Source organism: Schistocerca nitens, chromosome 7, assembly GCF_023898315.1.
Source record: "Schistocerca nitens isolate TAMUIC-IGC-003100 chromosome 7, iqSchNite1.1, whole genome shotgun sequence".
Classification (NCBI taxonomy): Eukaryota; Metazoa; Arthropoda; class Insecta; order Orthoptera; family Acrididae; genus Schistocerca; species Schistocerca nitens.
Genome location: NC_064620.1, coordinates 590,296,735 through 590,323,318, shown reverse-complemented (window position 1 = coordinate 590,323,318; position 26,584 = coordinate 590,296,735). Strand labels below are relative to the sequence as shown.

Sequence of the window (26,584 nt, the reverse complement as noted above, 5' to 3'; positions counted from 1 at the left end):
AACAACAGTTAGTCAGCCATGCGACAACATTGTCACAGTTGCTCCATGACATTTCCCAGGTTGAGATAATACAAATTGTGTGTGTGCTTACCGAGAAACTAGGCTTTGAGCACAATTTCAATAAAATTACAAAAACTGCTCGGTAAGACTGAGTTTCAGGTTTTAAAAAGAAAAATCCTAAAGTATGCTTAAGGAAACCAGCAGCAACAAGTATCAACAGAGTTCTACGTTTCAGTGAAATTGAATTTCTTTTTCCAACTTCAACATGATTTTCGAAACCATGCTATGTTCGTTTTTTGATACATGTTAAGATAACAAAATGTGTTACTTTCTTAGAATATGAATTTTATTCCGTTACCATTTCATACTGTTGGTATTACCCTGTTCGTGTGTCGGTAGCAAGAGCAATGAAGACAGGTTGTAATTTTGATAAAATGTTCATAGAGTGTCGAAGGTACACTGACATACTTTGGACTTTCCTGGTAGAACTAGGTGCCTAACAATTCTGAGTCACACAGGATGTCATGAATTGTTACGTGAAAGTGACGGATTCCAAAACAAAATGAGAAAAATATTAAGTCGTCGATATTGCCCTAGTCTTCCCTACAGTGCGGAATAGTTGTGCTTAGCTGGTCCTTCCAAGTATCTCAATAATTCCAAGGGAATCTCGTATACTCCAGGGCACTTTTCTAATCTTCGGTCTTTCAGAGTTGTGTCAAGTACTTCTCCCAATATCGTATCTCCTATTTCATACCGATTTAGTTCCTCCTCTCTTTCTGTAATTTTCTCTTCTTTCCCTTACATGAACCCTCCGTTTTTTCGGTACACCATTAAGCCTCGCCATCTTTGATTACAAGAGCCTGTCGTTTGAAGTCTTCAGATTCTTAAAGGAGCCTCTCATTTCTCCAAAGGTCACTGCAATTCTCCTAAATTTAAAGTGAAAATTGGAATGAGTGAAGGAGACTGCATATCACCAAAAGTATTTCCAGTTGTCCTGGGGGATGTTTTCAGATCCTTAAAGCGGTAAACTGCAGAATCAGCGCGTGTTAACGGAAAACATCTGAATAATTTTTGGTCTGTTCCTGACAGTGTACCATTTTTCTCTATCGAAGAGGACTTTCGAGATAGAATGGCACAACGAAATTCAGGTATTTTAAGGCTTAGTGTTGCACATCTAGCGGTGAAGAGACAAGGGTGTCTCCAGTAAAGCACCCAAATCTTCACTTTGCACATTCCATGGTGTGTGAAACAAAATATTCCCTGCTAACTATCAACATAACTGAAAAATACGTTAACAGTAAATGGAATAGTTGTAGATTTTTCAGTGTGTTCAGAGGATTTACCGATTTATTATGTGGTCCAGAAACAAGGAAAAGCGAAAATTCAATTATCTGAGAAGAATTGCTGGTTAAAGTTTGACTTTACAAAAAAATATTTTATTAGAATATCAGAGCACCATGCACGAGTCTGCACAAAAGTGGAGAAGCAACAAAAAGAAAGAAAAAAAAACGGGAATAATATGCAGAAACTTTCGGCGTATGGAAAGGAGTAGAACAGAGATTAAATTTGTATGTTGACTGCAGGTAAAACATATTTTACGGGAAAAACTTTATATTGGGGAGCAAAAAGTTAGGACATGCAGACGATACAACACGTATAGAAGTACGAAAAGAATGTAGGTCTTAATTTGAAAGAAATATTTTGATATTAGAAATACAGAAAAATGTTGTCAATTACGGAGAAATCGTAGAGCACGTCAATATACATATGTTTTTAGAACCTATGGTAGCAAAAATCAGCTCCAGCCGTGAGGAAATAACAATTTGGAAAATCCGCTACGATTAAATTAAGCAAGATGCGAAAGGGAAGGAAATTATCAGTACTGATCAAAATACAAATGTCTGAAACTCTCTTCTGTCCCATATTGTTGTACACGTGAGGACGAAAAAAGTGGATCGCAAGAAAATCGATTAACTTTAAATGTGAGTTTTTTAGAAGGCTCTTCAGGACTTCATGGACAGGAAGAGGAAAAAGATACAATCTTGGAAAAAATAAAACTAAGAATATTTGCAAAAGCCAAAGTAATGCAGATGAAATTAGGTTACCTTGGGTATATCGCGAGAACAGAAGACTAAAGAAAAGCTTCAATGGTCGGAAGAGAAGTAACTAGAAAACGTAGAGGAATAGAAAAAACCTAAGAAAGCACGTGTGGCGCTGTAATAAATAAGGACCAAAGCAACATCCTTTAGGTCATGGAGGGCCATTGTTCATCATGACGTCGGAGGCAGGAAACAACTTGAAGGACTATATCACTAAAAGACTTGGGTAATTTTTTAAGGAATGAGAATGTATATTGCCACAAAATATACATTTTCGACGACAGGCATGCGTTCGTTGAGGCCAGCAATTATTCAAATAGTCTGGCTGTGTACTATTGATTGGAAATTAATGCGCATTGTCACAAAAAATTAACATTCTCTTAATGAGAATCAAATCTGACATGCTACATTCTTTTACTCTGTAACTGACACACTCAGAAAAATGTTGCACATTGCAAGTGGTTTCTACTGTCTAATGAGTACAGGATATGGATTGAGAGTAAATCGAAGAAAGACGAAAGTAATGAGAAGTAGCAGAAATGAGAACAGCGTGAAACTTAACATCAGGATTGATGGACACGAAGTAAATGAAGTTAAGGGATTCTACTACCAAAGCAGCAAGATAACAATGACGGACGGAGCAAGGAGGACATCAAAAGCAGACTAGTAATGGCAAAAAGGGTATTCCCGGCCAAGAGAAGCCTACTAGTATCAAACAAAGGCCCTAATTTGAGGAAGAAATTTCTGAGAGTGTGTGTTTGGAGCATAGCATTGTACGGTAGTGACATACGGACTGTGGGAAAACCGGAACAGAAGCGGATCGAAGGATTTTACAAGTGAATGTTGAAAATTAGGTGGGCTGATAAGGTAATGAATGAGAAGGTTCTGCACACAGGAAAGGAATATGTGGGAAACACTCATAAGGAGAAAGGACAAGATGATAAGGCATTTATTAAGACATCAGGGAATGACTTCGAGGGTATTAGAAGGAGCTGTAGAGGGCAAAATCTGTAGAGGAAGACAGAGATTGGAAGACATTCATCTAATAACTCTGGACGAAAGTTTTAAGTACTACTCTGAGACGAAGAGATTGGCACAAGAAAGTAATTCGTGGTGGGCAGCATCAAACCAATCAGAAGACTCATGACTCAAAACAATGGTTTCACCCGTCACCCACGTAGCAGCTTCCTAAGGACATGGGGTTCACACTCCATACACGGTTGCACACAATGCACAACGCTTAGCATGCACCAGCTACCATTGTGTATGAACTGTCCAGTCCAGTCAATAGTGTCACTTACTGAGCTACACGGTGATGGAAAAGCCACACGCATCTGAATGCAATCAAGTCCATGTTTCATAACAGGACACACATTGTTTACAACATACACTCAGAATGGTCACCCTGTTCAGTTTATCATATATGAGGTCACCTTGTGAAGGACATATTGTTGATATGCCTATCTTCCGTTGGGCCGGTGTGTGTTGCTAATTTTTATGGAATTTTTTCTGAGGGAAGAAGGAAACTCTAGAGTTATTAATTCGGGAAACGCTGGGGCCATAATTCTTTACAGATGTTCGACATGGGTTACATTCACTTAAGAAATGATCAGTTTCATTGTACCAGTGGTTTGTGGACTCGTCCTGCTGCAGCCAACAATCATCTGTCTGAAGAAGTGAAATAAACTGTCTAATGATTTCATTGTAATTGTAATACACGACGACCGCGGTACGGCACACCACATTCTGGTTCCCTGACGTGCAACATAATTTCATGAAGCACATGTAAATTCTCTGTTGATAAAATTCAGATCTTTTGTTTATTCACGTACCCTCTACGTTGAAACCACGAATTATCAGTGAATAAAACACTGTGCAGATCCGCTATTGCCGGCCAGTGTGGCCGAGCGTTTCTAACCGCTTCAGTCTGGAATCGTGTGACCGCTACGTTCGCAGGTTCGAACTCTGCCTCAGGCATGGATGTGTGTGATGTCCTTAGGTTAGTTAGTTTTAAGTAGTTCTAAGTTCTAGGCGACTTGATGACCTCATATGTTAAGTCCCATAGTGGTCAGAGCCATTTGAACCATTTGAAGATCCGCGATTCCTTGGATGTCAACAAATGACCGGAACAGTGTGCAGTACGCTACACACTTTACTTTTTGTGAGATCTTCAGTTCCTATTCACTACCAACATGATATTCACGTCGACAGTTAGCCTCGTAGAAGTTGTGAAGGCAGAAGTAGCGTCACGTCTCCCACTTCAGCCAGACCCATTTCCCTCTTCGTCTCTAACTGATCCGCATTCCCGGAAAAGGATGATTAATGTCGCTGTTGTTGAATTGTCTGTCAATCGGGCATATATATATATATATGTATATATATATATATATATATATATATATATATATATATATATTCTCACCTAATCCGTCTGCAAAACTTGCATACGAACGACTGGAAATACCTGCCCGAGACTGAAAACACATTGCTGTAGGGAGATGACACAGTGGACTAGACAATACTGTTGACGCTATGCGATACGTACACTTAATGTACGCCTCTATTTTGCCGGTAACAAAATGGTTCAAATAGCTCTAAGCACTATGGGACTTAAAATCTAAGGTCATCAGTCCTCTAGACGTAGAACTACTTAAACCTAAGTAACCTAAGGACAATACACACATCCATGCCCGAGGCAGATTCGAACCTGCGACCATAGCAAGCGCGCGGCTCCGGACTGAAGTGCCTAGAACCGCTCGGCCACAACGTGTCGGTAACACTTGCGCTGCGTTATGCGGTGGCTGATAGAACAAAGGGAATGTAGCTCCTTTTTAAAGACACTTTTAATTTCAGGTGTGCTATGGTTCAACAGCACTCTACAAAAAAATACTGTTTTTAACATGAAATCGTGAAATGTAAAGCAAATTTTTGAGCCTGTACAACTGCATCGGCTAGACCGAAAGAGTTAAAAGACAACACCAATCTCCTGTGCTGTAAACAGCGTTTATCATTAAGCCATCATCATCATGATGTCATCCCCATCGAAGCGCAAGTCGCCAAAGTTGCGTCAACTCTAAAGACTTGCAACAGGCTACCGGTCTATCCGACGGGAGGCCCTAGCCACACAACATTAAACCATAAGCCGCGCTTTTCATTTATTGCTCCATCTTCATGTGGCACAATACATTACACTCTCCATATTCTCTTATATGATAGCATGTTTGATTAAATCAGCTTTTTCCATTTCATAACATTACTGGCTGATACAAATCTGGATTTTTGTGTGTCTTCAATGCATCCGTGTAGGAGTAACGTGTCCTGTTCTTGAGCTTGTTCACTGTCTCATTAAACGGCAATCCTTTTCATTTTGTGAACAAAATTTCCAAGTCTGAAACAGTGTTCGGCTTATTGTTTGTAGCAGCAAGTGGTGCACGAATTATTATTCTTCGCTTATGACTCAGTCTGTGTAAAGGAACTAAGATTTTTCCAGTTTCCGTAAGACGCCACGCCACCCTTTAGGAGTGAACTCGTATTTGTGTGGTTTCAATAGAAGCGCATGTCGTAAGAGTATCAGATCTGTGCTATGTGATGCCATAATCCGCAAGCCCGTCTGTGGTGCGTGGCGGAGGGTACCCTGCCCCATTACTAGTCACTTCCATTCCTGTTCCACTCGCAGGTACAGCGAGATATAATGACTATCTATATGATTCCGTACGAGTCCTAATCTCTCTAATGTTATCTTCATTGTCCTTAAGCGAAATATGCGTTGACGACAGTAGAATCGTTCTTCAGTTATCCTCAAATGGCAGTTCTCTAATTATTTTTCAGTAGTGCTCCTTCTCTCCAGTGGATCCCGTTTGAGTTCCCGAAACGTCTCCATGATACTTGCGTGTTGTTCGAACCCACCGGCAACAAATCCAGCAACCCGCCTCTGAATTGCTTCCATGTCTTCCTTTAATCCGACCTTTAATCCCTAACACTACTTAACAGTGACCCACTCTTTCCTAAATTTCTCCCAACAAGCCGTAGTCGACCACTTGCATTCCCTACTACAAACCATACATGCTCATTCTATTTTATATTGCTTTGGAAGGTCCCACCTCGGTATTTAATCGATGTGACAATGTCAAGCGGCACACTACTAAGGCTGTACTCGAACATTATGGGTTAGTTTCCACACTCGTCTCCATTAACCTACACTTTTCTACATTTAGAGTTAGTGCTATTCATAACACCAACTAGAAATTTTGTCTGACTCATGTTGTAAACTCCTATAGTCACTGAACGACGACACCTTCAGATACTCCACAGCGAGATCAGCAAACAGCGGCAGACTTCTGTTTGCATTGTCTGCCAGGTCATTTATATGTACAGAATATACCGGCGGTCCTATCACACTCGTCTGGGGCTGTCCTGACGATACTCTCGTCTCTGATGAACACACGGCGTCGAGGACAACGTACTGGGTTCTGTCACTTAGCTGGAAAACTATTCCCTATACTTGTATCTTCCTTAACAGTCGGGAGTGTGTGACCGTGTCAAATGCTTTACAGATATCCAAAAATGTGGTATCAGCCTGTTCTCCTTCATCCATGGTTCGCAGAAACTCATGTAAGGACAAGGCACGCTGAGATTCAAGCTAGCGGTGCTTTCTAAAGTCGTTCTGATTTGTGGACAGGAGCTTTCCGCCTCAAGGAAATTAATTATATTGAAACTGAGAATATGTTCAAGGATCCTGATTCAAACCGACGTTACGGATATTCTCTGTAATTTTGCAGGTCCATTTTTTTCTATTCCTCATATGTAGAAGTAACCTGCGCTTTCTCCTAGTCGCTTAGGTCTTTGCTCTCGGCGAGAGATTCTAGATAAATGCAGCTAAATAAAGGGCCAGTGCTGTAGTGTACTCTTTCTAAAACCAAATTGGGATTCCATCAGGACCTGGCGAATTATTTGCTTTCTACTCTGTCAGTTGTTTCTCTGCACCAACATGGTTATCGCTATGTCGTCCTGACGAAAGTTTGTGTAATGGTCACAAAAAACGGTACGTTTATACCATTCTCTTGCATGAACTACTTCTTAAACGCCAACTTTAAAACTCCGCTTAGCTTTTGATACCTCCTATATCTCACAATGCTACATGATACAAAACTAGAAGAATTCTCTGTTTACGGAGTCTGATGCCACTTTTCTCTTCAGGGTGAACATTAATAAAGCCGGCAAACAGCTGAGACGGATTCCTGACGGGAATGGAGAACAAAAAGGGGCCTATGAACACATGTTTAGAAATGCATCGTTGCCGCAGTAGATGGCGCATAGGAATGAAAGTTCTTCTGACCACGTTCCGTGTATTCGTTGTCTGCTGCACGCATTACGATTGATACAGAATACTGTAAGCAGCACAATGGTCTGATATTTATGTCGCGGACAAGCCGGGAGGGGGTTTGTATATGGGAACAGTCAAGAGGCAGCACACCTATACTAAAACAAGTACCCTCACCCACAACAACCACATCACACAACATTTCAAGCCCTTTTTGGCGTTTGTGTGATTAAGGCACCTTTCCGACAGACAAGGCGCTTGGAGGCGATGGACTGCGCGTACACCAAATTTCGAGGATTCGGTTCTGCCTCTCGACCGTTTCCATCTTCTTGGCCGTAGACAAACGCTATCTCGGTCTGTTGTCGACTAGGGCTGTTGATAAAGTATCGATATATCGATGTATTCTCCAGAGAATGACGGCCTACGACGATATCTTTTCACCGATATATCGATATCGAAATGGCAGTACCGAGCACCGTTATTTTTATTTCATTTTTCTATTTTTGCGATTTTCGGTAAGTATTTGAAATTCTTCTTTCTAAACTGCAGTAGAACATAATTTCACTTTCAGTTTGTGTGTAGGAGTCTTACTACTTTATGAGCTTTCATCACATCCAGTCTTTCTCTTTGATTGTGTTAAGCAAGAACAGGTGTCACAAAAAGAAGCCCGATTTCACTAGGTGGGGACGGTGTTAATGGAATAAAAAGATTCCCAATATGAACAAATAGCGCACCAGCCTCATAAGGGAAAAAATCTATTCCTTCACATCGCTATTCTTCAAAAACAGTTGTGGAAAATGATCAACACCAATCTAAACGACAATATTGGTCTTTGTGGTGGGCGGAGACGTGTGAGGGGAAATGATGACGTAATCGGCGCTCTTCGATACCAACAAAAACTGCACCGTTTAACTTTAACACGCAATTTTGACACTACAACAGGTACGTCACTGGCGGTTGCAAGAAATGAAAAATACATAGAAGTCGACGTGAAGTGTACCTGACAAATCCGATATGCGACGATAACGACCGACAGACCCATCGGACACATTTTACTATACCACTTACATGCAGTTACCAATGTTAGCAAAGTGCTTATCGCCAAGCGTAAACGAGCATCGTCTCTATTCAAGCTCTACGTGGGCTAATCAGGCTGCTTGCATGTTCGTGAACAGTATAACTTATAAAAAAATCAATAATTAAATATACAGCTCTACAACCGGCAGTTTATTTACAGTCTGCAGCCGATATTTTTATAGGCCGCTACGTCGATATCTTTTTCGTCGGTACATCGATACTTTTTTCGACATATCGAAGGCCGTTAAAGTTTCTTATATATATCGATGTATCGGATTTCCTATATTTTATAAAAGTATCAAGTCCTGTTCTAGACATGCCAACGGCCTTGCGCAATGGTAACACCGGTTCCCGTCAGATCACCGAAGTTTCGCGCTGTCGGGCTGGGATAGCACTTGGATGCAGGAGCACCCAGTCTGCCGAGCGCTGGTGGCAAGCGGAGTGCACTGACCCCTTATGAGGCAAACTGAGCAGTTACTTGATTGAGAAATAGCGGCTTCGGTCTCAGAAACTGACATACGGCCGGGAGGGCGGTGTGCCCCTCCTTATCCGTATCCAGTGACGCCTATGCACTGACAAGGGAACATCCCCATCGCAACCCCCTCAGATTTAGTTATAAGTTGGCACAGTGGATAGGCCGTGAAAAACTGAACACAGATCGATCGAGAAAACAGGAAGAAGTTGTGTGGAACTATGAAAAAATAAGCAAAATATACAAACTGGGTCGTCCATGTGTAGTATAGGCAATATTAAGGGCAATACGAGACGAGGAGCGCCGTGGTTCCGTGGTTAGTGCGAACAGCTGCAGAACGAGAGGTCTTCAGTTCAAATCTTCCCTCGACCGAAAATTTTACTTTTTATATTCAGTTTATGTGAAAAACTCTTATGTTTTCATCACTTTTTTTGGAGTGATTATTACATCCACAAGAAAACCTAAATCGGGCAAGGTAGAAGAATCTTTTCACCCATTCGCCAAGTGTACTAGTTAGGTGGGTCGACAACATATTCCTGTCATGTGACGCACATGCTGTCACCAGTGTAGTATACAAAATATCAGACGTGTTTTCCTGTGGAGGAATCGGTTGACTTATGACCTTGCGATCAAATGTTTTCGGTTCCCATTGGAGAGGCACGTCCTTTCGTAACTAATCACACGGTTTTGCGGTGCGGTCGCAAAACACAGACACTAAACTTATTACAGTGAACAGAGACGTCAATGAACGAACGGACAGCTCATAACTTTGCGAAAATAAAGAAAGCAGTCGAGGGCAGATTTGAACCAAGGACCTCTCGTTCCGCAGCTGTTCACGCTATCCACGGGACCACGGCGCTCCTCGCCTCATATTGCCCTTAATATTGCCTATCTTACGCATGGACGACCCAGTTTTTGTATTTTGCTTGATTTTTCATAGTTCCACACAACTTCTTCCTGTTTTCTCGATTGATCTGTGTTCAGTTTTTCAAGGCCTATCCACTGTGCCAACTTATAACTAAATCTGAAGGGGGTGCGATGGGGATGTTCCCTTGTGAGGATGATGAGGCGGCATTTCGGTACCGTTGGGCCTTCATGGACTGTTCCGGAGGAGTTTAGTTTTTTATTCCAGACATGAATATCGGATCATTCTGCTGCTTACGCTGCGCCGATCACACAGCCTGCTACAGTCAAGGAACACACAGCACTTAGTCAGAGGAACTTCCATTCGTCATCGCCATTTCCGGACACACGTTGATACAACCTTTTGTTCTTCCATTTCCATCATTTCCTGTCAGAAGTCTGTCACTGCAGTTTGTTGGTTTTATTAATGTTCACACTGTATTCTAGTCATTTGGAGAGACTGGTAGCCAAAACTACACTACTGGCCATTAAAAGTGCTACGCCACGAAGATGACGCGCTACAGACGCGAAATTTAACCGACAGGAAGAAGATGCTGTGATATGGAAATGATTAGTTTTTCACAGCATTCACACAAGGTTAGCGCCGGTGGGAACACCTACAACGTGCTGACATGAGGAAAGTTTCCAACTGATATCTCATACAAAAACAGCAGTTGATCGGCGTTGCCTGGTAAAATGTTGTTGTCATGCCTCGTGTAAGGAGGATAAATGCGTAGCATCACGTTTACGACTTTGATAAAGGTCGGATTGTAACCTATCGCGATTGCGGTTTATCGTGTCGCGACATTGCTGCTCGCGTTGGTCGAGATCCAATGACTTTTAGCAGAATATGGAATCGGTGGGTTCAGGAGGGCAATAGGGAACGCCGTGCTGAATCCCAACGGCCTCGTGTCACTAGCAGTCGAGATGACAGGCATCTTTTCCGCATGGCTGTAACGGATCGTGCAGCCACATCTCGATCACTGAGTCAACAGATGTGGACGTTTGCAATACAACAACCATCTGCACGAACAGTTCGACGACGTTTGCAGCAGCATGGACTATCAGCTCGGAGACCATGGTTGCGGTTACCATTCACGCTGCATCACAGACAGGAGCGCCTGCGATGGTCTACTGAACGACAAACCTGGCTGCACGAATGGCAAAACGTAATATTTTCGGCTGAATCCAGGTTCTGTTTACAGCATCATGATGGTCGCATCCGTGTTTGGTGACATCGCGGTGAACGCACATTGGCAGCGTGTATTCGTCATCGCCGTACTGGCGTATCACCCGGCGTGATGGTATGGGGTGCCATTGGTTACACGTCTCGGTCACCTCTTGTTCGCATTGACGGTACTTTGAAAAGTGGACGTTACATTTCAGAAGTGTTACGACCCGTGGTTCTACCCTTCATTCTATCCCAACGAAACCCTACATTTCAGCAGGATAATGCACGACCGCGTGTTGCAGGTCCTGTACGGGCCTTTCCGGTTACAGAAAATGGCCAGCACACTCTCCAGATCTCTCACCAATTGAAAACGTCTGGTCAATGGTGGCCGAGCAACTGGCTCCTCACAATACGTCAGATACTACTCTTGATGAACTGTGGTATCGTGTTGAAGCTGCATGGGCAGCTGTTCCTGTACACGCCATCCAAGCACTGTTTGACTCAATGCCCAGGCGTATCAAGGCTGTTATTATGGCCAGAGGTGGTTGTTCTGAGTACTGATTTCTCAGGATCTATGCACCCAAATTGCTTGAAAATGTAATCACATGTCAGTCCTAGTATAGTATATTCGTCCGATGAATACCCGTTTGTCAACTACATTTCTTCTTGGTGTAGCAATTTTAATGGCCAGTAGTGTAGAAAGCAAAGAGGTGATAGTGCGTATGTGTGCTGAAGACTCACGTCGACGTCGATGCCGGGGAAGGGGAAGATCTTGCAGACGGGCGTCTCGCTGGGAGAGTAGCGGTAGAACTCGAGCTGTCCGCGGTACCACTTGACGGAGTAGAGCGGCGCGCCCTCCAGGTCGTACTCGCACAGCAGCGAGGCGGGCTTCCCGCGCTGCACGGCTGCCGGCTCCACGCGCAGGCGCACGTCCTTCAGGCACGCCACCCCTGGAACACCAACAGAGCGGCCTTACTGTGCGAACGGGAGAAAGACACAGGTACCGAGGGGGAACACCTACCGCCAGGGGCAGGTAGTCGTGCAGGAGGGCAGTAAAAATGTAAAGGGAGGGTACTGGGAAGAATTCTCAAAGTAACGAGGGAAGCAAGAACGCGTCTCGTTGGCCACAGAACGAGGTCTCGTGCAAAAGTTGGTAGAACACGACGGCACGACAAGTAAAGAGTCGGCGCAGACTCAGCAACGAATAGTCGGCGCAGGCACCCCCCCCAAGTGTTCCCTTACAGGCCGGCCGAGGTGGCCGAGCGGTTCTAGGCGCTACATCTGGAACCGCGCGACCGCTGCAGTCGCAAGTTTGAATCCTGCCTCGGGCATGGACGTGTGTGATGTCCTTAGGTTAGTTAGGTTTAAGTAGTTCAAAGTTCTACGGGACTGATGACCTCAGAAGTTAAGTCTCAAACTGCTCAGAGCCATTTGAACCATTTTGTTCCCTTACACTGCCGCTGTCAGAAATTTATCTATGTCCGAGATCAATGTCGCTCAGCCAAGTCTCTACGTAATAATCCGGTTTCTACATTATGTGATCAAAAGTGTCCCGACGCGCTCAATAACAAACGTTTTTCATAATAGGTGCATCGTGCTGCCATCTACTGCCAGCTACTCCACATCAGCGTCCCCAGTAGTCATTAGAAAGCAGAATTGGGCACTCCGCGGAACTCACGGAATTCGAACGTGGTCAGGTGATTGGGTGTCACTTGTGTAATACGTCTATACACGAGACTTCCAAACTCCTAAACATCCCTAGGCCCACTGTTTCCGATGTGATAGTGAACTAGAAACGTGAATGGACACGCACAGCACAAAAGCGTACAGGCCGACCTCGTTTCTTGACTGACCGACTGCCGACAGTTGAAGAGGGTCGTAATGTGTAATAGGCAGATATCTATTCAGACCTTCGCACAGGAATTCCAAACTGCATCAGGATCCACTGCAATCACTATGACAGTTAGGCAAGAGGTGAGAAAACTTGTATTTCATGGTTTAGCGGCAGCTCAGAAGCCACACATCACGCCGGTAAATGCCAAACATCGCCTCGCTTGGTGTAAGGAGCGCAAACATTGGACGACTGAACTGTGGAAAAACGTTGTGTGGAGTGACGAATCAGGGTACACAATGTAACGATCCGATGGCAGGGTGTGGGTATGGCGAATGCCCAGTGGACGTCATCTGCCAGCGTGTGTAGTGCCAACAGTAAAATTCGGAGACGGTGGTATTATGGTGTGGTTGTGTTTTCCATCGAGGGGGCTGACACCACTTGTTGTTTTGCCTGGCACTATCACATCACAAGCCTACATTTACGTTTTAAGCACCTTCTTGCTTCCCACTGTTGAAGAGCAATTCGAGGATGGTGATTGTATATTTCAACACGATCGAGCACCTGTTCATAATGCACAGCCTACAGCGGAGTGGATACATAACAATAACATTCCTGTAGTGGACTGTCCTGCACAAAGTCCTGACCTGAATCCTATAACACACCATTGGGATGTTTGGGAACGTCGAATTCGTGCCAGGCATCACCGACCGACATCGATACCTCTTCTCAGTGCAGCACTCCGTGAAGAATGGGCTGCCATTCCTCAAGAAACTTTGCAGCTCGTGATGTTCCGTTGCCTGCGAGAGTGGAAGCTGTCATCAAGGCTAAGGGTGGAACAACACCATACTGAAATCCAACATTACAGATGGAGGGCGCCATGAACTTGTAAGTGATTTTCAGCGTGGTATCAAAATACTTTTGATCACATAGTATATTTAAGCAGCTACTACTTCTAATCTTCGCGAAATAATTATCGCCAAACCGCCGTATGGTTTCAGAAGTTATTTCATTCAGATGACCAGTTTCGGCATTTCATTAATGTCCCCTTTAGGCTCCTATGCACTCCATGTATAATCAGATAAATTGATACTTGCATGAGTGGAGCCGTCAGTACCTGGATTCCGCGAGTTGGCAATAACTGTCAAGTCATCGACGTGAACATTCCAAAAACGATCTCGTGGAATCCAAATATTGGTGGCACAAGCTATGCAAATATCGATATTGACTGTCTACATGTGGAGTGCATCGGAGTCTGAAGATGGCAATAATGACATGCCGAAACTAGTCAGCTAAGTAAAATAACTTTTGAAAACATGCGGCAGTTCGTTGGTTATTCTTTGTTAAATATCTGACCATCTGCAGACCTTTATCAGTGATGGATCAATAGACACTTGTAATCTTAGGTAACGACAACTCTGTCGTCGTAGCACAGATCCAGCTAAGAGCGAATAGGGCAGTTATTCAGAACTCTGTATACCTCTATAGGAAATATGCACTTTGATGATCGGTAGCTCAGCGTGTTCGGTCAGAGAGCCGGTTGGCCTCTGTAATAAAAGAACTGAGTGGCAGGATCACCCAACGAACTTTAACGGATGTCTTGTCATGTCTGCAACGACCAAACACCACGATCAACAACAAAGAAAGAAAGATAAACAAATGGTGAGGTGACTGCTAGCGATAAGTGGGAAGTCAGGGTTCGAGTCATAGTCTGGCACAAATTTTTACTGTCATCACTCCATTGTACAGCTGGTGGTTGTCCATATTTGCAACTGCAGTTACAGTTCATGTTTCAGTCACATTTTATCAGTGTAGAAAATAATTGTTGACGATGTTAAGTACTAAACCTACTCGAGTTTCAATAAATTACTAATAACATGTGTATCTGTAGCAGTATCTGCTCGACCTTCTCCTGATGTAATCTAGTTGCTACTGTACACCACAGAACACTATTAAGAAAAATGGAAGATAGAAGAAGATGGAAATGAATTAGTGTGTTTGAAGGCTTGAAAGAAAGAGGAGTTAAACACAGAGAGATAAAAAAGACAGGAGGGCAGCAGCATTGTAGAAAGAAGAAGAGTGAAGACAGAAAGGTAAACTGGGCGAATTTGAAAATAAATTGGGAAGGATGAAAGAAGGAGGAACCAATGTGACTACAGAGTGAGGAAATACAAACAGAGGAAGAAGGAAGAAGGGGAAGATTGCCAAAATTAATTATGTAAGGTAAAGAGAAATAAAAAGAAAGAATACATTAGAGAATAAGAAACCCAGAAAATGTGAAACAATGAGAGTAAAGGAAACACACTAAACACACAGCAGACAGGAAGCTAGAAAAAATAAGGAGGGAGGAAGAGAATAAAGACAATAAGAATGAGAAAACGGAGGAAGAAAGAAATGGAGATACTAAAGTAAGAATGAAGGAAGAAAGAAAGAGGGAAATAAACAAACGAACATGCAAAAAAAAAAATCAGTTACAGAGAGATGGTTAAAATGACAAAGCAAGATAAAGGGTTGGAAAAAGCATTAAAAATATAAAATAAAGAGAGAAACTACAAAAATAAGAAAGAAAGAAAGTAGAGGGGAGACATAAAGATTGAAAGAAGAGGAGAAATTTAAGAAAAGAAAACATGAAAGAATTACAGACAGAAATATACAGAAATGAAAAAGAATAATAAGGAAGTGAGTGGAAGTGAAGACAAAAAAAATTAAGATGCTGAAGTGAGAAAGGAATGAAAGAAGAAAGAAAGTGAAGGAAAAAAATAAGGATAGGATGGGACTCAAGAGAGAAAGAAAAGACAGAAACAAAAAAGAAACCTGTGAATGAAACAGTAGGAAGGGGAATGATTAAAATATAGAACGATTAAATGTAATTGTATGCAAGAGGTTTAAAATGTGTTGCGACAGTGATTCTAATCCAGATCTGCCTTTCTTCATTGAAACTGCAGAAATTATATTGCAGACAAGCGAACATCTTTGAAATTATCGGTTTTGCTTCTCAAGGGAAGCTAGACCACGTTTATGGAATTTTGAGATCGTGTACTACCATAAAACATAAATTGGTGTGTATTTCAGCAGTTTACAGGGAATTAAACAACACATACATAGTGCAAGTGCAAAAAAGTGTTTACTTTATAAAGCATAATGTTATACAAGACCAATTTGTCGTAGAGCACCATGCCAGTAACGAATACAAAATGAAGTCCTGGCAGGGAAGGAAGGAAAGCTGTGACAACGATCGATGATGGATTTCTAATAACTCCAAAACTGGTAATAGTCTAAGTTAAACTTTTATGAACAATACATGTAGCTGGCTGCAGTTTAAATTATAAACCTTATAAACGTACTACAGCCATGTTCCTCCTTACGTAAACTTTTTGACAAGCTAGAGTGCCACTAAATATGTTTTACAGTTACAGATCCTGGCTCGGATTCGTAACATAAAAGAAAACATGGAACCATATTTGAAATTTTAACTCTTATAAAATAGGTTTGTAACCCTACATGCTGGTTGTTTAAAATTGAAAATTGCGAAACAGAGGCACAAATTGTGCTCTGTTGCTGTTAATAGACTCTGTTGACACTTATCGTAAATCAGTTGAGGAAAATACCGGAATATTTAACTTCGAACTGTCCATTGTTATCCATTGGGAGTATGTGGTAACTGACAATGTAGTCTTCGATGGGTGTCTATTGCCTAAGCTTCATCTTTTCTCATCGAACACTACTTACTCCCTCCACGCAGGTCTCTCGTTAGTCTGTATTTCGTTATTCCCTGACTTCCTGCTTTATTTATCGGTACTCGTGGTTTAAGATCCACAAACTGCCTTTGAAGCTGCCACTTTCCACGTGACACTGTGCACGCCAGCAGCCTTAAAAGTCTGCAGGGGGTGGTATTGTGTGGTGGGAGGCAGTGTCAGGCAACGGGAGTGGCCCCCAGGCGTGTGGCGAGTCAACATCTCTTTGTTTTGGTGATCCCCGGTGACGCGCCCCACCGTCCCCACCCTCCCTGCTCCTTTAAAGCGACTGCGGAATCCTCTGGATCCCAGAGGGTAAACCCCGCCAGCGCGCTCGCTCCTTTTTTTTCTCTTCTTTTTCCGGCTCGCATTAGAATTAATTAGGATTCCTGCGGACACAATAAGTCGTGACGCGGTAAGGGAGCCAGAGATCTGCCGGTGCGCCGCCTTTATTAGATTTGGGCCTCAGGAGAGGCGCGAATGCTGGCTGAGGTTGCGCGGCAAACTCTCCAGGGACGGACGGAGGTGCGGCTCTCGACATGCTGACTCGGCGTTTAGCAGTCTGACAACTAACGATAATGGAGATGTTTCTAACGAAGTCAACACCCATTAGGAGCCAGTGTCGATTTCTTCTGAATGTGTGTGTGTGTGTGTGTGTGGGGAGGTGGGGGGGGGGTGGGGGGAGGGGTGGGAGGGGGGGTGATGGGTATGTGTTTCTTTCTCTCTCTCTCTCTCTCTGTGTGTGTCAGTGTATATATTTCAGTACATCTACATCTACATTTATACTCCGCAAGCCACCCAACGGTGTGTGGCGGAGGGCACTTTACGGGCCACTGTCATTACCTCCCTTTCCACATCCAGTCGCGAATGGTTCGCAGGAAGAACAACTGCCGGAAAGCCTCCGTGCGCGCTCCAATCTCTCTAATTTTACATTCGTGATCTCCTCCGGAGGTATAAGTAGGGGGAAGCAATATATTCGATACCTCATCCAGAAACGCACCCTCTCGAAACCAGGATAGCAAGCTACACCGCGATGCAGAGCACCTTTCTTGCAGTCTGCCACTTGAGTTTGCTAAACATCTCTGTAACGCTATCACGCTTATCACACAACCCTGTGAGGAAACGCGCCGCTGTTCTTTGGATCTTCTCTATCTCCTCTGTCAAACCCGATCTGGTACAGATCCCACACTGATGAGCAATACTCAAGTATACGTCGAACGAGTGTTTTGTAGGCCAGGTCCTTTGTTGATGGACTACATTTTCTAGTGACACTCCTAATAAATCTCAACCTGGTACCCGCCTTACCAACAATTAATTTTAAATGATCATTCCACTTCGCCGGCCGGTGTGGCCGTGCGGTTCTCGGCGCTTCAGTCTGGAACCGCGTGACCGCTACGGTCGCAGGTTCGAATACTGCCTCGGGTATGAATGTGTGTGATGTCCTTAGGTTACTTAGGTTTAATTAGCTCTAAGTTCTAGGCGACTTATGACATCAGAAGTTAAGTCCCATAGTGCTCAGAGCCATTTGAACCATTTGATTATTCCATTTCAAATTGTTCCGTACGCATACTCCAAGATGTCTTACAGAAGTAACTGCTACCAGTCTTTGTTCCACTATCATATAATCATACAATAAAGGATCCCTCTTTCCGTGTATTCGCAATACATTACAAAATGGCTCTGAGCACTATGGGACTTAACAGCTGTGGTCATCAGTCCCCTAGAACTTAGAACTACTTAAACCTAACCAACCTAAAGACATCACACACATCAAAAATGCCCGAGGCAGGATTCGAACCTGCGACCGTAGCAATACATTACATTTGTCTATATTAAGGGTCAGTTGCCACTCCCTGCACCAAGTGCCTATCCGCTGCAGATCTTCCTGCATTTCGCTGGAATTTTCTAATGTTACAACTTCTCTGTATACTACAGCATCATCCGTGAAAAGCCGCATGGAACTTCCGGCACTATCTACTAGGTCATTTATATACAGGGTGTTACAAAAAGGTACGGGCAAACTTTCAGGAAACATTCCTCACACACAAATAAAGAAAAGATGTTATTTGGACATGTGTCCGGAAATGCTTAATTTCTATGTTAGAGCTCATTTTAGTTTCGTCAGTATGTACTGTACTTCCTCGATGCACCGTCATGATTTCATACGGTATGCTCTACCTGTGCTGCTAGAACATGTGCCTTTACAAGTACGACACAACATGTGGTTCATGCACGATGGAGCTCTTGCACATTTCAATCGAAGTGTTCGTACGCTTCTCAACAACAGATTCGGTGACCGATGGATTGGTAGAGGCGGACCAATTCCATGGCCTCCACGCTCTCCTGACCTGAACCCTCTTGACTTTTATTTATGGGGGCATTTGATAGCTCTTGTCTACGCAACCCCGGTACCAAATGTAGAGACTCCTCGTGCTCGTATTGTGGACGGCTGTGATACAATACGCCATTCTCCAGGGCTGCATCAGAGCATCAGGGATTCCATGCGACGGAGGGTGGGTGCATGTATCTTCGCTAACGGAGGACATTTTGAACAATTCCTGTAACAAAGTGTTTGGAGTCACGCTGGTACGTTCTGTTGCTGTGTGTTTCCATTCCATGATTAATGTGATTTCAAGAGAAGTGAGCTCTAACATGGAAAGTAAGCGTTTCCGGATACATGTCCACATACCATATTTTCTTTCTTTGTGTGTGAGGAATGTTTCCTGAAAGTTTGGCCGTACCTTTTTGAGACACCCTGTATATTGTGAAAAGTAATGTTCCCATACCACTCCCCTATGGCACGCCAGAGGTTACTTTAACGTCTGTAAACGTCTATCCATTGAGAATAACATGCTGTGTTCTGTTTGCTAAAAACTCTTCAATCCAGCCACACAGCTGGTCTGATATACCGTAGGCTCTTACTTTGTTTATCAGGCGACAGTGCGGAACTGTATCGAACGCCTTCCGGAAGTCAAGGAAAATGTCATCTACCTGGGAGCCTGTATCTAATATTTTCTGGGTCTCATGAACAAATAAAGCGAGTTGGGTCTGACACGATCGCTGTTTCCGGAATCCATGTTGATTCCTACAGAGTAGATTCTGCGTTTCCAGAAATGACGTGACACGCGAGTAAAAAACATGTTCTAAAATTCTACAACAGATCGATGTCAGAGATATATTCCTATAGTTTTGCGCATCTGCTCGACGACCCTTCTTGAAAACTGGAACTACCTGCGCTCTTCTCCAATCATGTGGAACCTTCCGTTCCTCTAGAGACTTGCGGTACACGGCTGTTAGAAGGGGGTCAAGTTCTTTCGCCTACAGTTATTGGGCAGTTTCGTTGAAGCTCTGTACACATGTGCCTTACCAAAACTAGACCGCATCTGAACAAGCCGCATATGTCTGAATGATCACGACCGGCAGCCGTGTCACCCTCAGACAATAAGAGTCACTCGGTGTGGATAAGAATGAGCATGTGGCCAGCACGCCCTCTCCTAGCTGTTGTCGGTTTTCCTGACCTTTGCCACTACTTACCACTCCAGCAGCTTCTCCACTGGCCTCACAAGGGCCAACTGCAACCTGCTCGTGAACAACACTCGGCAGACCTGGATGGTCAAGCCTGTCATGCCCGACAGCGCTCAACTTCAGTGATCTAACGGAAACCAGTGTTACATTGCAGCAGGTCTGTTGGCACATGTGACTTAGAATTTGTACAAAACTCGTTTAAGATTGGCATTTTAGAAGCAACATCCGTAGGCACGCAGGTGAGTTACCATGTTGTGCACAGACATACCCGTGTAATCTTACATTTCATTTAGTTTGCAAACCATTCAGTATATGGATATCAAAGTAGCATCAGTGATTCCTGGAAGAGATGCGCTATGTTTGCATTTGAACTTGACTTGTGACAAATTTTTAAATCAATTAACGGAACATTTACGAAAAACTACTTTCTGTCTAATTTATCATATTTACATGTTGATAACATTTCTGCTGTGCAGTGTGCTTGCACACATCACACGAACGAAAACGTGGGAACACACAAAATTTTCACATGTTCTTGTCTGTTTGATTTCTCTGGGAGATCCGAAACGCAACCTTTATATTTAACCCATTACTGCATTTTAAGATCAAACTGAAATAGTGGGGAGCATGGAACTCGGAGTCATAGGTGCTACAACGTACAAAAGACAAAAATTGTATACATTTATTTGCCTCTGCATTTTTAAAAACCACGCTAATACATAAAAATTTAAGTTACAGAGTAAGACAATGTTTGAATAAACCCAGAACCATTTAGTTACAATCACACTTCAAATTATTCCTTTTAAACATTTGAAGAGAAAACTTTGAGGTTTTAATTGCGCTTCTAATCCTATGAAGAATAAGAAGCCCTTAAACTGAATTCACGTGGTAATTCAGTAAAAGCCTAAACGAGATGAAAATGCATGTATTAATTGACAAACATCACACGGTCCCTAGCCCCAGGATATAAATAAAACACCCATAAGAGAAATAAGTTACAGATTGCACAATGAAAGAACTGAGAAAATTTTTTTATTTTCTTTCAGTGATGATAAAGCAGATAAAATGCACCCTTTAAATGTTAAAAATATTTGGTAAAATTAGTGTGTTATAATAGTTTTAACATGATGGCCTTTAAAAATGCGCACGATTTTAAAAGGACAATATTCGTAGTGCGCAATTACACTGAATAATAAGCAAAATGTCACCTTTGCAAAGGACTTAAGAATTATTCGGACATGTTTAGGTAACTCGAAATGCTGAACCATACAGTGACCTAAGAAAAATATAACTGTAGCTGATTAAAGCTAGGTATCACTGTATGTGAAAGCCCGAAAGTAACTTTCGCTTAACGAACGAGGGTTTTCGCGAATCACTTCCAGCTCTTCAGTTATGGGTAACGAAAGGTGCTCACCGTTTCTTGGTAGGGCTTCCTTTCGCTGTAAGTAAATACCGACTGCAACAGCTTCCAGAAGTAAGGCAGCCGAAATGAGAAACGTGCCTACTCCGATGATGCAAACACGCATCCGTGAAGGCAGAACTAATTTAAAAATTCTTCAACTGTCGTATGCACATCGTTTCCGTTGTACGACCGTCCCTGGCTGCAAGTAAGTACCAGCGCAATGGGATCCACAACCAAGGCAGTAAATATGATGAACGTACCGACACTGAAGATGCAGACCGACGACGAAAAAGACAGAGGAGGTAGTAATTTTTCAAATATGATAGGCACCCTTTCCATGGTCTTCCATAACACGTCGAACCGAACAGGAGAGAAAGAGTGAAGCCTGGAAGGCGACCGCACGCAATTAAATGAGGTTGGCCAGCGAGTATGCTCCCTCCTGGGTGACATTGAGAGATTCATCACTAAGACATGACGAACAGAGAAGCTGAATGAACGACAGAAATAGACACACGGCTCACAAACTTTGTCGGTAACTATTTGTAAAATAAAGAAGTATAAAATAGACTTTTAACTGAGGTGAGGAAACACGTCAGTTTGTCATAAAGGAGAATAGTGATGCAAAATACATTATCTCAGTTTTGCAACAATTTCAACGCGGTGTGATGCATTTCTTTTTACATGTTGAACTAAGTTCCTGAAATGATCCTCAATCGATCTCAGTTAGTAATAGCAGCCTTTATGTCAGCAGTCAAAACTTAAGAAAATATGGTTTTACTATGCATGTACTTAAATCATACACATCAAGCAGGATAACCGACCTCCTCATTGTTTTGTGATGACAATGGAGGAACTCGTTTAAAATTGCTTTTTTCCCAGTTAGAAAGTCTTGAAGCAACACATTCACCATTGTTATTTTTCAAAGGTATTATCACTTCATACACAGACATTTTTTGGACAGCTTCATCCTGCCATTCTCCAGAGGTGACTTTTATAACAATTTCGTTTCTCAGTACCTCAACGATACACTGTGTACTTTTCATTACTCGTATTTTTGGCAAAATTACCTTTAATTTGGGTCAGTATCATTCGTACTGGATTGAAAATGCAGCCCCAGTGTGGTAGGCTAATGACTGTAGGCTTGTACGTTTTTTCTAGCTTTTCGATATCGTATATCAATTGCAATTTATGGAGAGAGTTCTGTAAGTTACGCTGTCTAAAAATGGTTCAAATGGCTCTGGGCACTATGGGACTTAACTTCTGAGGTCATCAGTCCCCTAGAATTTAGATCTACTTAAACCTAACTAAACTAAGGACATCACACACATCGAGGCAGGATTCGAACCTGCGACGGTAGCGGTCGCGCGGTTCCAGACTGAAGCGCCTAGAACCTCTTGGCCCCACCGGCCGGCTACGCTGTCTAAATTTACCACTTACTCCGTCGTTTCATTGAAGAAAGTAATGCTGTCGTCTTCTCACTTTGCCATCATAGACGCCTTGTCATCAACGACAGTATGGCGTTAAGCACAATCAAGAGCGGTTTTTGGTAATGTCGGTATTTAACGGGCAAACCATTGGTCTTGGCTGACTTTACACGGCTATAGCGTGGACAAGACGGCGAAGTCGAACATTTGCAATCAATAATATTTTGAATAATTTGATTCTCACATAGTTCAGTATGACCCAGCAAGTAATGGTAGATAAAACGTTGACCCTGCAACTGCAAGAATTGAAGACCAGCAAAATAGCTAGCATTAAAAGCTCCCACAGGGTAACAAGCTGCCTGCAGCACAGTGGAAAGCAGGAAGTGTTTCAGCTATAAGAGTGAAGGTCAGACAACCACGGGGAATTGGCTGAGTAAGAGCGGTTCCTTTCTCGTAATCCTCACCCCCTTCCCCCTACTTTCTTTATAACTATCAATGCTAAAATAATATGAACAGTGTACTGTATCAGTAATCCTAAGCGTCAGGGTGGAATAGAGGTAGCATGTATGTATTACGCACAAACAGAACTATGTCAGGCAGTCCTAATATATGTATAATGTACTGCTTCGGAAAAATGTGTAGTTAACTAACATATTCCTAGTACCTTTATTTCTGGAGGTAGGAATGGGAAAATGGTGTAACATAAAATAAATCGAAACAGAACTATATTAATGTCAAACTGATGGTTTTCCGAGTTGCAGGGATGATAACATTTAACCATGGAATACGATGGTGAGATACTGTAGGGTGCACTCATTTTCCTTCAAATCAGTGGCAACATTTTCCCATTTGAGATTACAGCTTATATTTGGACAGTATCAGCTCCAAAGTTGCTACAAGTGACCGAGTTTTTGCTGGCAGAAATACTGGGCCCTGCTGTACCCCACTGTAATGTTGCTATAAAGCTTTCTTCCATATTTACGTTTCCATCCAGTCTTTCTATGACGATTTAAAAGTGTGGTAGCATTCCAGTAATAATAATAATACCTTTCGTACGACAAAATTTTCAGAATACCTTACTGTTAGGATGAAAGTGATACTGGAAGACGAGACAAGTATGGAGGCAGTGAAATGGACAGTTATGAGTGCAATGATATGATCATCTGAAGAGGGTTTTATAGTCTATGAAGTGAAATTTATTTGCAGCATACATGAAATGTCTTTATGCTCTACTTAAATTTATATTATCACCTGAAAATTGATTCCACTATTCACTGGACAGTTAAAAACAAATTCGTAAAATTAAGACATAAACTAACACCACTGGTATGGCGACTGTAACTTTTGATAATTGGAGTACACTCTGCCCCCGTATAATGTTCAGAGGTAGTAACATAGATATAGCACTGCAAGGCTAATCCCTTATGTTGCGTTGGTGGTGGTAGGAAGGGGTGATTTGTAAAGCAAAAGACAGGGAATGCTTAGAACAACTTCAACTGAAGTTGTACAAGTTTGAGTTACTTTCTTCAGAAAAGAATTAAAAGTTTCAAACCAACGCAGTGGTCCTAAACTCGTAGTGGTAGACGGTGGCATGCAAGCTTATCTGCCATGCGTGGAGGAATTTCTACCAGTCCTTGTTCACGTTTTACTGCTGACCATATATATATATATATATATATATATATATATATATATATATATATATATATATATATATGAGGGTTGGAACTTTAATAGTGGCAACCATTTATTTACAGCTCGTACAAAATAGATACGTGTTTCAAAGTTTTACTGACCTTCAAAGTAGTCACCAGCATTGTGTATAACCCGCTGCCAGCGATGTGGAAGTCTTAGGATACTCTTAGCAGTGCTAGTTGTGTTGACAGATCGAGCAGCGCGGTCTGTTGCCAGACGAATTTGTAGCAGTTCTGAAGCGAATGCCGTGAAGTGTTTCCTTCAGTGTAGAAATCGAGTGGAACTCACGAGAGCCTAAGTTAGGGAAGTGCAGTAGGTGGTATAGCACTTACCTGCCCCATCAATCAAACAAGTCAGTAACAGCTTGGACTGTACGTGATTGAGCATTGTCCTGAAAATGATGGTCAGGTCATGCAGAAAGTGTTATCACTTCTGTCTCTAAGCTGGTCGTAGGTTGTATTCCAAAAATGAACTTGGGGAAATGACTGTGGTAAATATGTGAAAGACAGCTAAGCAATAATTGACGATGGTCACGTACTAATTTTGTGTTGTACCATGATTTTATTACATAGAACGTACATTCATCGCTTTCTGCACATTTCTCCACTTCAGTGGCGAAAGCAAATCGTATAATATATTCAATAGGTGAAATACTTTCTATTTAATAGAATTTCTATTCATTGCTGTTATGACGTAGTACTGAAAATTGCAGTTTATACGGTATAATTCACAAATAACTAACTTAATTGGCCACAGATTGAAATAAGAGAATAATTAATAGAACTAAAACGAAACTGAAGTTAAAAAGCAGCGTTTCTGATATTTACATGTATTAAATTCTATTGATTCAGTTTGTAACTACCATGGTAAAGTACAATATTTTATTTCATCTAGTGGAATAAGTCTTCCACAATCACAGTTACATCTACATTTTCTACTCATAAGACTAAATTATGCTATTTGCCTTATTCTAGTACCAAAAGTCGATTGGTTATGTGTAATTCAGTATAATTAGAGCCACCACAAGTCCAGGTCGGCTTTATGCACTGTCTCATCTGTATGTTACTTTTCTGCTTTACATTTATAATAATATTACGATCGTCCTTTTGCCTACTACGTACTTGACAAAACACATTAGTGATATATTTGTGTTACGCTATTTGAAGAGGTTAGTAAAATGAAGTGCTAACCCTCAGTTTGGCATGGATTATTCTAATCACAGTATCTGTTGTGCTTTCCAGTTCACCATAAGCTGGTAACTAGTAATTTTAAATGTACGTCTAGAAAACAGTACTATAATAACACCAACTATTTTGAAAGTAACCATTGAACCACACATACAGCACGTAGTAACTCAAAACTTGTGGATTAGCTCTTTCTCCCACCAACCCATTCATATTAACGTAACCCTTGCTCCTGGTGTAGAGTTACTTCGAATAACACTTTTATTCGATGATGTGATCTGAGTATTGTGAAGTTACTTGCCTGAAGATACAAACTTGGTGTTTCAGGATGTGTCAGTTTCAAAGCGCTCGGGTTTTAGTGTGATGAACATTTTGTGTGTGGTTAATGCATTGAACTCAGTATTAAATTTCAAATCTAAGTCATCTTTATGACAAATTAGTTTTGTCTCCGGTCGAGTTCTTGCTCACTTTTTCAGATCAGATGAAACCTTTCTTTTCTAAATTCATAATTATATTAACAATTAACCTGAAAATCTTATACATTCTATTTCCATGACAAAGTAGGGTTATGTCACGAATTTGAGAACATGAATTAAAAAGGAAAACTATGGTAAAAAAGGGCGTTTGAGACTGATTCAATTAAATCAGTCGTCCGGCAGTGTATTTTTTTTTTTTTTAGATACAGTGGAAAGAGAATTTCGTTAGTGACGGCAAAAATATCTTCATTATTCGGGAACACTTAGTCAC

General features: G+C 42.1%; 1 protein-coding gene across 1 annotated transcript in view; it reads right to left on the bottom strand.

The window, feature by feature from the left end:
- The window catches only part of LOC126195022 (uncharacterized), a 1,313,800-nt gene that overhangs the window by 744,224 nt on the left and 542,992 nt on the right, over positions 1-26,584 (bottom strand). The window contains exon 2 of the mRNA XM_049933457.1: positions 11,784-11,992. Within this exon, the coding sequence (XP_049789414.1) occupies positions 11,784-11,992 (209 nt within the window). The remainder of the gene's footprint in view (positions 1-11,783; positions 11,993-26,584) is intronic.